This window comes from Platalea leucorodia (assembly GCF_965183815.1).
Source record: "Platalea leucorodia genome assembly, chromosome: 5".
Taxonomy (NCBI): Eukaryota; Metazoa; Chordata; class Aves; order Pelecaniformes; family Threskiornithidae; genus Platalea; species Platalea leucorodia.
Window position 1 is genome coordinate 71,987,341 of NC_138827.1, and position 12,006 is coordinate 71,999,346.

At 44.2% G+C, this 12,006-nt stretch overlaps 2 protein-coding genes across 5 annotated transcripts in view; one reads left to right on the top strand and one right to left on the bottom strand.

Moving 5' to 3' along the window:
* Positions 1-4,082, bottom strand: part of ALS2 (alsin Rho guanine nucleotide exchange factor ALS2) — a 44,186-nt gene extending 40,104 nt beyond the window's left edge. For 3 of the 4 annotated variants that reach the window (XM_082311716.1, XM_082311715.1, XM_082311711.1), the window contains exon 1: positions 4,023-4,082. The gene's annotated coding sequence lies outside the window, so the exon portion shown is untranslated. Of the gene's footprint in view, positions 1-3,726; positions 3,781-4,022 lie in introns of those variants that run through there. The other variant, XM_082311712.1, reaches the window with a different exon arrangement.
* A 5,080-nt stretch (positions 4,083-9,162) lies between these two features.
* The window catches only part of CDK15 (cyclin dependent kinase 15), a gene marked incomplete at both ends in the record, with an annotated part of 36,192 nt that continues 33,348 nt past the window's right edge, over positions 9,163-12,006 (top strand). Inside the window, 2 exons of the mRNA XM_082311450.1 lie at positions 9,163-9,235; positions 11,802-11,889. Of these exons, the coding sequence (XP_082167576.1) occupies positions 9,163-9,235; positions 11,802-11,889 (161 nt within the window). The remainder of the gene's footprint in view (positions 9,236-11,801; positions 11,890-12,006) is intronic.

The following is a 12,006-nucleotide window of genomic DNA, read 5'->3' on the forward strand; positions in this document are numbered from 1 at the left end:
AGTATTAAAAATTTTAGTAATATTAATGCATGCATGTAATCATATTTATTCAAATAAAATAAGTTTCATACATAAAGCAAAAGGGTCTGAAGAATTTATTATAGTTGTTGTCTGATATCCACTGTAATAAAACCAGAAAATAAGTTATTTAACATAATGGTCTTTTAAGACAACACATCTCCAAGAAAAGATCCAGAATGAGTAGTCTGAAGCTCTTACATACAGAAAACAGAAATAAAATATGGCCAGTCTTGATTACAAGAGACAATATATGCAAATGTGTAAACTGCATACAGAAGTTTCAATTCACACTTGGCAACAGTAATCATCGAGTTGATAAATAATTGAAATAACTAACACAAATCCCAACACTTTCACTAGACTGCTCTGAATAATGACGTACCAAGCAGATCTTTATAGACAGAAACAGCAACATATCATATCAAATGTTTTCAGTTTTCCAAATACAGGACACTAAAAATAGTGATTTGGGCTTCAAGGTTGGCAAAGAACATATCACAAAAAGATAAAGAGCCATGAAAATATGAAATAAAATTAATATGATAGAGTAGTATTGTCATAAGTCATATGCACCTTACTCTAAAAAAAAAAAAACCAACCCAGAGCATACTTTCTAGGAACAGATACACACTAAGCCACACTTGTCACCAGAAAGATACTGCTTTCAAGACACTTCCTTCTCTCCTTCCTCAAATAAAAAAGAAAAAAAAAAAAAACAAAAAAACGGAAAAAAACCACCCACAACTGTAAAAGTTAACTTTTAAAATATTAAGAGAGCAAGTCTCACAAATATAAGGAAATTGCCATGCAACACTTCAGTAACAGAGTGATGTTTGATGAAACATCAAAGGAAGATGGAAGTGTATTTTTGGAACTTCTAGCTTTGTGATGTGTTCTTGCTCCGAGTAAGTACATTTGGGGGTTTTTTTTTAGCCTACTCAAAACCACCTAACGCTAGAATTTATTTTCTTGAAAATGCTGGCACTTCTCTGTGAAGAACTATAGCTTCGCATACAAATATCCAATGGATTAGTGAATCAGACAAAGAGATGGGATCTTTGATAGAGTCATCGAAGTATCAACACTTGTATCATTTACATCATATACACTTATTCAAGATCAGGGAAGCGAGTCTTAAAATTCTTGGCTTCTATAATTTAGGGATTTTTTTACTTTTTTTTTTTTAAGGACTCAAAGAACTTCTTGCATTTTCATGAGCTTCAACTGCACAAAAACTTACTGTAATTGTCATGAAAACTTCTGATTATAACAAAACAAAGTTAAAGCCAGGCATCTGATAAGCTGTTTTGCAAGACCTCCCTTCAAGGCCCAACTGAAAAATTATTTGTGTAATTATTAAGTATTAAGTAAGAAACCTGCAATACCAGCAGACTAGAAATTAAGCGAGTGATATGATGGTGGTGATACATTTTGTTTTCTTTACAAAATCACATTTAAGGTTGCATTGCTAAGCATTTATGCATATTAGGGAAAACAATAGTTAAACTGTTTTCTTTCCATAAGTAAGACATCTTTAAGACATTTTAAAATCAGTTTCAAGTTCAGTGCAAGTTTTCATTCCCTCCTAGGACAGCACAATGTTATTCCCATTTTGCAACTAATACAAAATGGTCACAGCTACAAACTAAGTACTCATAAATAGAAAATTTCTTCCTCCCAATAGGAACGTACAATTTTCCTTGCTCATTTTCACCTATTTTCACATTTATATAATATTACATTATAGCATTACATATACATTATTTCTTTTCCACTAAGATTACCTGAATTGTTATTAGGTTTAATGTTCATGGAAGTGAACAGTTGGGCATAATACATCATTCTCATGGTATGGAAGATCAGTGTGATACCAGCACCTGCACTGCTCTGCCCATACATTTACTTTCTACATTTTTGCTTCAACACTGCAAGAGGAAAAAAGCAAAGAGTGCCAAACTATGAAATGGATTTGTGTTACAGACAGATGGTCACTAGCATGAGACTGATGTCATACTTTCCACTTACAGAGTAGGATGCTAATTCAAATTCTCCAGAAATCAAACACTACCACACCATAACAACTGCTATGGCAGGGAATGACGCGGAGTAAACATTACTCTCATTACTATGGGACTGTGCCCTTCACTGGACATCGACCACTCAGTAATAAGCATCATAGGTATAAAAGTAATCTTACATTCAATGCTGAACAGGAACAACTGGTATGCCCCTGACTTTCAGAAATACTAGAACTCCCATCAGCCTCAAGTGCTTATTCACCTGCTACAGTTAATAAATACTACAAATACTTCTACAACTTTCAGACATGTTTACTTACATATTTACAAACACATTTTTAATAAGTTTGTTGCACCGTATTTAGCAATAACCTTCACTACCAAGACTGCAAGCTTGTTATACAAAATGATCTACTCAGGTTCTGAAGGAGGTTACCTCCAAGCTTCCTAATTCAAAACAGAGTTGTCAACATTAGTCTTGTCTACATATATATCATCATTTATTATTGCTAACTGTGGTTCACACATAATGTGTTACCAGTTCAAGAAGCTTTTGTGTTTTGGTCAGCACTGACTAGGTATGACCACTGTTTTTAACATTGTGTGACTGAGATCTGCTCAGAGCAAAACAAAACAACTTTCTACTAAAAGACAGCAGCAATCCCTTCAGGCGAGGGCTCAAAGCTTTTAATGCCAGTTCCAGTGAATGAGTGATGGCAGCAAACAAGATATAACAGTAAAGGAGTCAGGAAAAAAACTCACAGCAAAGAAAAGGCCTAGTATCAGCTAAAAGAACACTGCTGAAAACTATCTGCTATAGCACATAATTAAAAATTTAAAATTTACCAAACTCATAAGAGAGTAAAAAATTTCTGAATATCCCTTCCTCCTCTTTTGCTTTTGAAATTACACCTTCTTAACTTAGCACATGTTCAGGTGCTTCCCCTTCTGAAGACAGTTAACTCTGCAGAAACTGAAAGATGATAAGCATAACTCGTTTTTATAAGTCGTTGCACAACAGCAGCAGTGGCAAAATCTTGACAGCAGAGATCAACTACCAATCATCTACAACTACTCTAGTTGCTCCGCAGCGTCTCACCAAAATATTTTTTGTGCTGGAAGAGGAGGTCTGTGAGTGACAGCACGCTACATCATCTGTAAACAATACTGCAGCCACGCTAGGGCTATCGCTCAATAGACTCCAAAAGTGGAAACAGCATTTACTCCTGAGCAACCAAGTCATGCAAAGAGAAAGGACTTTGAAACCGAAGTGGAAGGAGATAAAGGGCATGCTATTTAAAGCTTAGGTGGTCTCTTCCCACCAAAAGGGAGGAGTCCTTTAGGAACCTACAGAAATAAATCTCAACATCTCTGCTCTACCAGCCTCTCAGAGAGCGAGAAGAGTTGGATAGCCAGCATCTTCAGTCAGAGCTTCAGCCTCTCCCCCAGCTTCTCAAGCCCAGCCCCCGGGTGCGAAGGGGCCTGTTCCCAGATCACCGGCGCGGCACAAGAGCACACCCCCTCCGGTCCTAACGCCCAGGTGTGGGAGGCGCAGGGAGCGCGCCGGGCCGGCCCAGGGCGCTTCGGCCAACCAGGTTCCCGCCACACCGCTGCGCTCCCCGTTTCCCTTCGGGGAGGGCAGCCATTTCCCCCGCTGCTCCTCGTAACCCCCCCAAACTTTCCCCACCTGTTGCCCTGAGCCAGGGCAGCACCTGCCCTGCCAGAGCGGCTCCCAGGGGAGAGGCGTGGGGAGGGGGGCGACGCCCCGAGCAGGGGCCGAGCGGCGGGGGAGCCCGCCGTGAGAGGCCGTTGGCGGGGTGAGGGAGCGCGCGGGTGACTAACGGCAGCGCGGAGCCGCCGGGGGGCGGCGAGGGAACCTCCCCACACGCACCCCGCGCCGGCCGGCGCCCCGCCTGCCGGGGGCTCCGCTCCTGCCCCGGGGAGGGCGCGGGCTGCCCCCCCACCTCCCCCCAGCCGCCTCACCCGGCGCCGCGCTCGCTGTGGCCGCCGGTCCGCCCGCCGGCTCCCGGGGCGCAGATCAGCTGATTCACGCGGAGCGCGCGGGGCGGGGCCTCCGCCGCGCAGGGGGTGGAGCCTGGCGTCGGGCCGCGCGCGCGCAGGGGCGTCGGTTAGAGGGCCGCGGCCCGGGGGCGGGCTCCGGCGCCCGCGGCGACGGGTCCCTCCCCGGGACAAACCAGGCCGAGAGCCGCCTGCGGGGAGCGGCCCGGCCCCCGCCGGGCTCCGGCAGCGCCCCGGAACCCGCTCCGGCGGCGGTGCTGCTCCCAGCGCGTTTAGAGCCGCGACAGGAGAGCGGGGAAGTTGGTTGTGCGAGGCCGCTGTTACCGTGGTGGCACCAAGAGAGCAGGAAAGACACCTGTAAAACATCAGAGGCACAACTAAAGAACGAAGCTGTAACCTACACAGGAAGCCTGACCAATAACTAGCAGTAATACCCGGCCGTCCTTCCCTGCTCCGTAAACCCTCTGAGTTTTGCTGCTGGTTTAAATGGGAGCAGGCCTGCACCACAGTTCTCCGATAGGCTCATCTAGAGCCCTCCTACAGGACAAGCCTTCCCTAAATAGTTATGTATATCGACACGTACAGGTGTACGTGTGTATGTATACATTGCGCACAGGCGTGTGTTTTTATACACGCATAAATTCCACAAAATATGTTTAAAATACATAGGCATAGATACACCTATATCTGTATATATACAGTATATATACAGTATATATACATGTGACTACCTGAACAAGTCTTGTAAAATGTGCTTTCTATATTATGTCAGCAATGAGTAGACTTTCTTACATTGCCTGAAGCATTCCTTTAAAAACTATGGTTCCAAAGACTGCTATAGGCTCTCCTTTATAAACTCTTACATTTTCTAAGGATTAGTATTAAACTTCTCTGTTACGGCATTTCCTTTGCTAATGGAGATGAATACTCCATTATTTTTTTTTTTTCAATACCCAGAACCACCAGCTATTACCATGCTTTCTTCATTTACCAGCCCTTGCTAACTAGCAAAAGTTGGATGATTTTTCTTTGTAACAGAGTAATTCCCCTTTACTCCTTAACACAGAATGTACCTAAGATGATAATCTTCGTATGTATTAAAATGTATAATTTAATTTGTCTACTTCTTGTGCACTTATCTTTCCATTCCTTTAAAATGCAAGTATTATTTATGCTTAAATATATTTCAACAGTCCATTTGTATAAATATGGTCATAATAATTAAAAATATTTTCCAGAATAAGAAACTTTGTACAGATGTGCAAACGATGCTTGCATAGCCAGTTTATTACTGAATATGTTGCATCTAGACAACCTTTCTCATGCTTGGACAGCACATCCAAATTACTGCTATATTCTGATGGCTCAAAGAATACACGTAAAATAAATAGAAGACTGAGGTTCATGATGATAGGTATTTAGCAAATTATGGCTAACTGGGGACTCCAAAAGAAAATCACGTGAAAGAAATCAAGCCTTCCAGGTATGTTAGCTCCTTCTTGCCATGCAAAGGCTGGGTAGTTTGATTGCAATGAGACACAGAAATTGTTCCTGCCTTCCGAGTACATTTTTGCTTAAAAAATCCTTTTGCTCAAGGAAAGAGCGTTATTCTTAGACACCAAAACAGTGAAGCAAAGGGAAGATTTCACATCATGCATTCAAATGAAAACTGAAGGACCTCAGGGGTCAACATAAAAATTCCACAGTACAATGCCTGCTCCCTCACCCCTTGCCAGCATTTTTCTCAGCCCTTTCACCTTTAGACTAGTGTGGGCTGGGTGTTAGCCCGAGGAAGGTGCACAGCGAGTCCCACTCATGGGGGACTGAAAGAAGGGGACTTTTATCTGTCCACATCCAGCATAAGTCCACTGTGCGTTGCCTTCTCAGTATATAATTGATGAAATCTATTTTGGCCTGGATTCATCAGTTTGCTCTGGTTATTTTGACCTGTGGACAAGACTATTGTCTATCAGCTACAACTCATCGTATCCCTTAGACAAGTGATCCAACAGGGACAGACAACTCCCCCTGCTGACATCGCCACCATGTCATGGCTAAGAACGTAAATACCACAGCAAGGAGAGTCAACGTGCAGCTGCTGCAGCAAGCACAACTCAGCCACGCTGCTCAGATAGCTCAACTTAAAGCCTAATGGCATAGAGAATAGTAACTGCTGTAGATGTGGACGGAAGTCAAGGTCTGTTCCTGTATGAAACCTATCACTTCATTACCTAACATGTTACACTGAGAGTTGCTTAACTGAAAGAAATTTTTGTATGAGCAGAAAGTTTGGATTTATTGCTTAATTTTCCATCTTTAGTTATGAAAAAATCTTGGCTGTTTTTAGAGGGCACGTGCCAAATGAGCTGAAATCAATGGAGCTGCTCCAGGGGTGAAGTTGGATCATTGCATGTTGGACTTTCAAAGAAAAACTGCAGAAATCAAAAGACTGCTTGAGGCAGAGACCTCATGCGAGTCATATGAACTGTTATTACAGACGGAGGGATGAGAAGGAACAGAGGAGAAAAAAAGAAATACATTTTAATTGCAATACATGGGAGACATGTTGTGTGTAAGTGCTGTCAGACCAGGATGCTGCAGCTGCTGTTCAGAGAGAAGGGGCTCCCACCATATCCAAGGCCTTCAGCACATGGAAGCAGCGTCTACAGCAGAGGTATTTAATATCACACCGTGATACTTGTGTATTGAGACAGGTTAAGCCTATGTTCTTCCACTTGTTGTGGGAGTGCAAAACATTCACATTTGCTTCTAACCAGACAGCATCAAACTTCGCAGCTTCAGGCTTGTGAAGCTACTGAAAGAGGACTCCGTGCCTTAGATGACAATAAATGCCTTTGATGTGATGAACGGGGAGAAGATTGCACTCCAGCGAGCTCTGTGCCAATGAGGGATTGTAAAACAGGGAGGGAGCCAACAACCTACAGTTCTGGAGGAGGCAGCATGCCATAGATTACAAATCCTGTTATATTTGAGTCAAATGATAATGCAGGCACCCATCCAACGTAGCTGCTCAGGAGGAGCTTGCAGGCTGCCTGCCATTTATTACCACTATTTTTATAGTTTTGTAGTTTATGGCACTGTTATGCTGTATGGGCCAAATTAACAGGCTGTGTAAATTATGCAGTGGTGAGAAAGGCTCAATATGGCGGGGGGGGGTGTGTGCGGGCAGGGGGTTAAGGAGGAGAAGAAGACATAAATTTAAACTTCCTGAAATTTCACTCCCGCAGTTGGTTTTTAGTCCCTTCTCTAACAGATTGCTATCTAGAGATGAATAAATCAAGGATAAGAGAGAATAACATGCATTCAGAATGATACTGGTAGAAGCATCCTCTGCAGTTAAGGTAGTTTTATCTTCGTGTGTTCTCAGAGTGAGCGCTACCATTTGCCACGACAGGAACAGTCAAGGAGAAAGGAAAGAATCATATCAGTAAAATGGTGGTTTGCCAGTGATATAGTTTGCCTTCTTTTCCTGTGCCAGCTGTCGGATGTAACCAGAACACCCCTTTCTCTACCTTCACTGTAGCCCCCGCAGCTCCACACCCTCCAGAGTTGGAGGTGCAGGAAGAAGAGGCCTTGAACTTCCCCTGATCCTTTCCAGGAGCAGGATGTTGTGGAGATGTTCAAACGGGTGAGTGTGCAGCATCCATAGAGCCAGACGGGAGATATTTCATCCTATGATTATTCCAGCCATGAATCAGTATTTAATTACTGAATGACATGCTAGTAGCTTCTTGTTCTACCCAGCAATCTAAAACACATACTAATTTCTTCATGAAACAGAGACAAGGCATTCCGTTTGGAGCTGCCACATCCTATGCACATCTAGAGAAGCTGTGTGAAGGATCCTGTGCAGCTGTGTACAAGGGGATCAGCAGGTGAGCAAGGACCACCGGTGCCATTATTGCCTTCCCAGTGCATGCTGAAAACACCCATTACAGGAATGCATAAGAATGAGCTTGAAGCTGGGGAATTCAGAGTACTTACAGGAAGATAAAGGCAAGTCAAAAGTCCAGCTTTGCCTTTAACCAGGATATTTGCAAAGCCCCATCCCAATTTTTCGGAGAACTCCTCCATTGCAGCCATGGAGGCTCTACAAAGACACTTTGCTCATAACAGACATAAAGAACTTCTTCAAACATCGGTGAAGAGCAGGGACATCGTTCTTGAAGAGCATTTGTTTTAACCTGAAAAAGCTCCATGTGACATCTTCCTAAGTCCTTTCTTGCCTACTCAACGTGCCGGCTGTCCTTCTCCCAAAACTCTCGGTTTCTTTCTCCCCGCGTGAAGGAGGTCTTTGTGCTGGGCTGGGTGAGCATGTGACGGATGGAGGGGGAACCTGCTGGCCGGTGTATTCCCTCTTGACAGATGCATCCGAGCTTGTGATAAGAAAAGTGCGGGCTGCAGCCAGAGCGTGTCCTTTCTAGCAGTGTAGGGCCCTCTTACACCTCCTGCCTACCTGCTCCGTAGTTGCTTTCTCACTCCCACTTCTATACACTAGCACTGCACAGCAGTTTTTGCTGCTCTTGCGTTGGGCAGTTGTGGACTGGAAATGCCCTTTGCACCAGGGTCTCTGCTTGCTGTTATCACAAACGGTGCCACTTCCCCGTCTGGTGGCACTGATACCTGGAGCATCACAGATCCCAGCCTGAAGAGAAACGCTTTCAGTAAAACTGGTGTTTAATAACATCTATCATTTGAGCCCAGTGAGAAATTCTTTCTGTCAGTCGACTTTGTAGAGCACTGGGCAAAATGTCTGCAGCTTTCTCAATTTCTTTGAGAAAGAAATGCTTTTGTTCAAGTGCTTGTTTTTGGCTGAATGTATTTACATGTCCCTACAGACCAAGTTCACAAAGTGCCTGGTTGATTAACGCTTCTATTTTCGTCTGGTGTACAATCCCAAGAGGATCATAATCTGGTTTCTTCCTTACACAGAAATATGCAACCTTTGTGCCAGTCTGTTTTCTGGTATTAGTGAGAGCTATCAATGTAAGAGGTCACACATATTTTGTTTTCTACTTCTTCCTGCAGTTCAAGACTAGGGTTGATTTTGTTGTTACTGTGGGGATGGAGTGTCAGGGACCAGATGTGCCAGCTTTCACAGAGTAGCCCAAGCACAGGAGGACTCTCATATCAGTCAACTCAGAATAACGAGAAAGGTCAGTGGACTCGCTCCACGTTTATAACAGTGTAATTAAGATAAGAAAGTTTACAAAGTCCTTAGTCCAATTCTGGGTGAAAGCAGAGAGATACCTAAATATGCCTATTTACAGAATGGCTTGTGTTACAGTTTCCTATACACATTTGCTCTGGTGCTTTTGCTCTGCATTTACACTTGTAGCCCACCAGTAAAGTAAGCCTTAAAAGCCTTATCTACATAGAACTAATGATGATCTAAAGATCAGCACCCCTGTAACATGCTCCACTTACTGGACAGGCTCAGAGCCTTAACTTCATTCATTATGGGAGAAAACAAGTGTGATCCTATGAAGGGTCTACTCTAAATAGATCTTTTGTGTACTGCTGAGCTTTGCAGCATCTGACACCTCAAATTTACAATGTAACTCAGTAGAGCAAACAAAGCACAAGATTTATTAACGCGGTGCATTTTCTGCTACCCTGGAGGAATGGCACTCCCCTGACAAAGAGCCACTTCACTCCAGGAAGCCCCACAGAGACGAAATGCGTTTAAAGCTCGGTTCTGGCTGTAGCACCTGACACCCCGGCAGGGGGTTGTAGAAGCAACCAAGTGAGGAGCCGTTCCCAGAGGCCTGATTCAGGCACAGGAGCTGAATTCTCCATGTTACTGTGGACAGTCTGTACTGCTCCTCTGGAGCAACAGCTCTGGTCTTAAGGGATTTTTGAGGTATCACAGAGCCAGGTTAGCAGCCCCTCTCTGTAGCAGATGGGATCTAGCCAGAGTATCTCTACTAGGTTTGTAGGCAATTAGGTGCAGTGTGGAGCGTGTTTATGGTTCATACTGCCATGCACTGGAAATATACTGTTCACCGGAGAATGTTACTTTCAGGTTTCCAGTTTAGCTGCAGCAGCACCCAGCTCTGTGCAAGAACTAATTTACAATCTGTGCTGTTTCCAGTAGTTATGCTGAATCAGGCATCCCTTACTGCTCAGCAGTCTCAGTATTGACATATGCTTAGGCCACAGCTGTGTAATACAGTGTATCTGGCTGTAGGGCTTTTAGAACCAGGTGAAATTGTTATGGTCACAAAAGGCAAAGTGCTAATCCAGTATAAATTTGCTTTGCCAGCATGAAACTCTTCAAATATGTTTTGCAGATTGTTTGAAAAACAAAGAGCAGCTTTTATCCAGGACCAAAACTCATTTGGCCTCCCACGGCCAGCCCAAGCTCTGTATTGTGTGCTTTGGCTAATTCAGCAGAAATGAGATTGTATGCCCGTGCCTTATCTGAATGAAATCTGTAGCACTGCATGGTCTGACAGTAAACTAATTTGGTTTTAATCAGCAGGGAAAGGTGAGTCTGGAGCAGCTCTGAGGCTATTCTGCTATGTCAGAAGCTGAACTAAAATCTGGAGTCAGGGACCCCTGTTCTTGTTGAGCTTTGGGGCTTCTGTCTGTGCACAGTTTCAATATAACAGCTGGGTCGGATTCTTCAGTAGTGCCAGGGATCTACAGGCAGAGAGATCCCAGCTCCACCACGTCCCCACATCCCTCCTCTGTACAGAGCTACAGCAACTATTGTCTCAAACCTATGGCAGCAAATGATGAAGCTGTGCATGCTCTTCCCCCATAAAGACTATCTTTGAGTCTTTCTGCTGAGAAGCTCCCTTCATGAGTGTGTTGGCTGGAGCCTGCTCTATCATGAGAAACCTAACACAAGGCTGAAAGGCTCAGAAGGCTGTAGCTTTTGTCTTAGCATCAGTCAGTGCCCTGTGGTCTATGTGGAGGCAAAGACTCTTCCATGTGCTGCCCTCTCCATCACCACACCCTAGATGTGCTGAGGCTTGGCGAAGGCACGTCAGCACCTAAGGATCAGGGCCACACAGTTGCAATGGTGCTTTTAGATGGTTAGGCCAAAAGAAAAAATGTGCCGAAGTTGTGTAAATACAAATAAGTTACTGTTCACTCAGTAACTTCATTATCTCTGCTCTTTGAGTTTTAAACCAGAGAAAGTAACCAATATGCTTTCTCCAAGATAAAAGCACAGAGGTAAATTCAGCTTAGCATCCACAGTGATTTCTCTTGGCAGATTTTTACACCCTGATATTGTGAAGCGGGAAGCTGATATAGACTCAGCTTTCCCCAGAAGTCTCCTAAGGGCCTTGCTCAGGGCACGTGCCAGGGGGTGGATGGGAGAAGGGTGAGAAGCTCAGTGACAGGCCTGGGGCTGCTGCATTCTGGCTCTGGGAACTCCCAGCCCCTGCCTCTCCGCATTTGCCTTGAAGAAATTATTTCTCCTCAGCTGAGAAGCTGACAGCTGGGAACTGTGAACTGCTATTTCTGACACAGGCAAGATCCCACCTCTGAGAGATGGACGGGTTCATGCCAAGCCTGGAGCACTAATGCTTGCTTCTCTAAGGAGCCGTTCCATCCTCCTCCAGACTCAGTAGCTGCTGCTTCTTACAGAACCGCCAAGTTTGGACTATTTCTCCCCAGTTTTTTATTTTCACTGCCTTGCTATGTGCACTGTCTCCTTCCACTTCCAGCAGCAGTGGTTAAGTTGGTCTTCCTTCCGTGTTTCCCCAGCTTCTCTTCTCAAGCATTTGAAACATGCCAACATTGTACTGCTTCATGGCGTTACCCAGACCAAGGAGACACTAACATTTGTCTTTGAATACACGGTGAGTTGATCTCTTTCTAGCTTCCTGTGGAGCTAGTACTGGGAAGTACTGGGAAGTGGCTGCATAATGAATTTACTGCCTTCTGAGACATCTACAAAGAGATGAGTTGT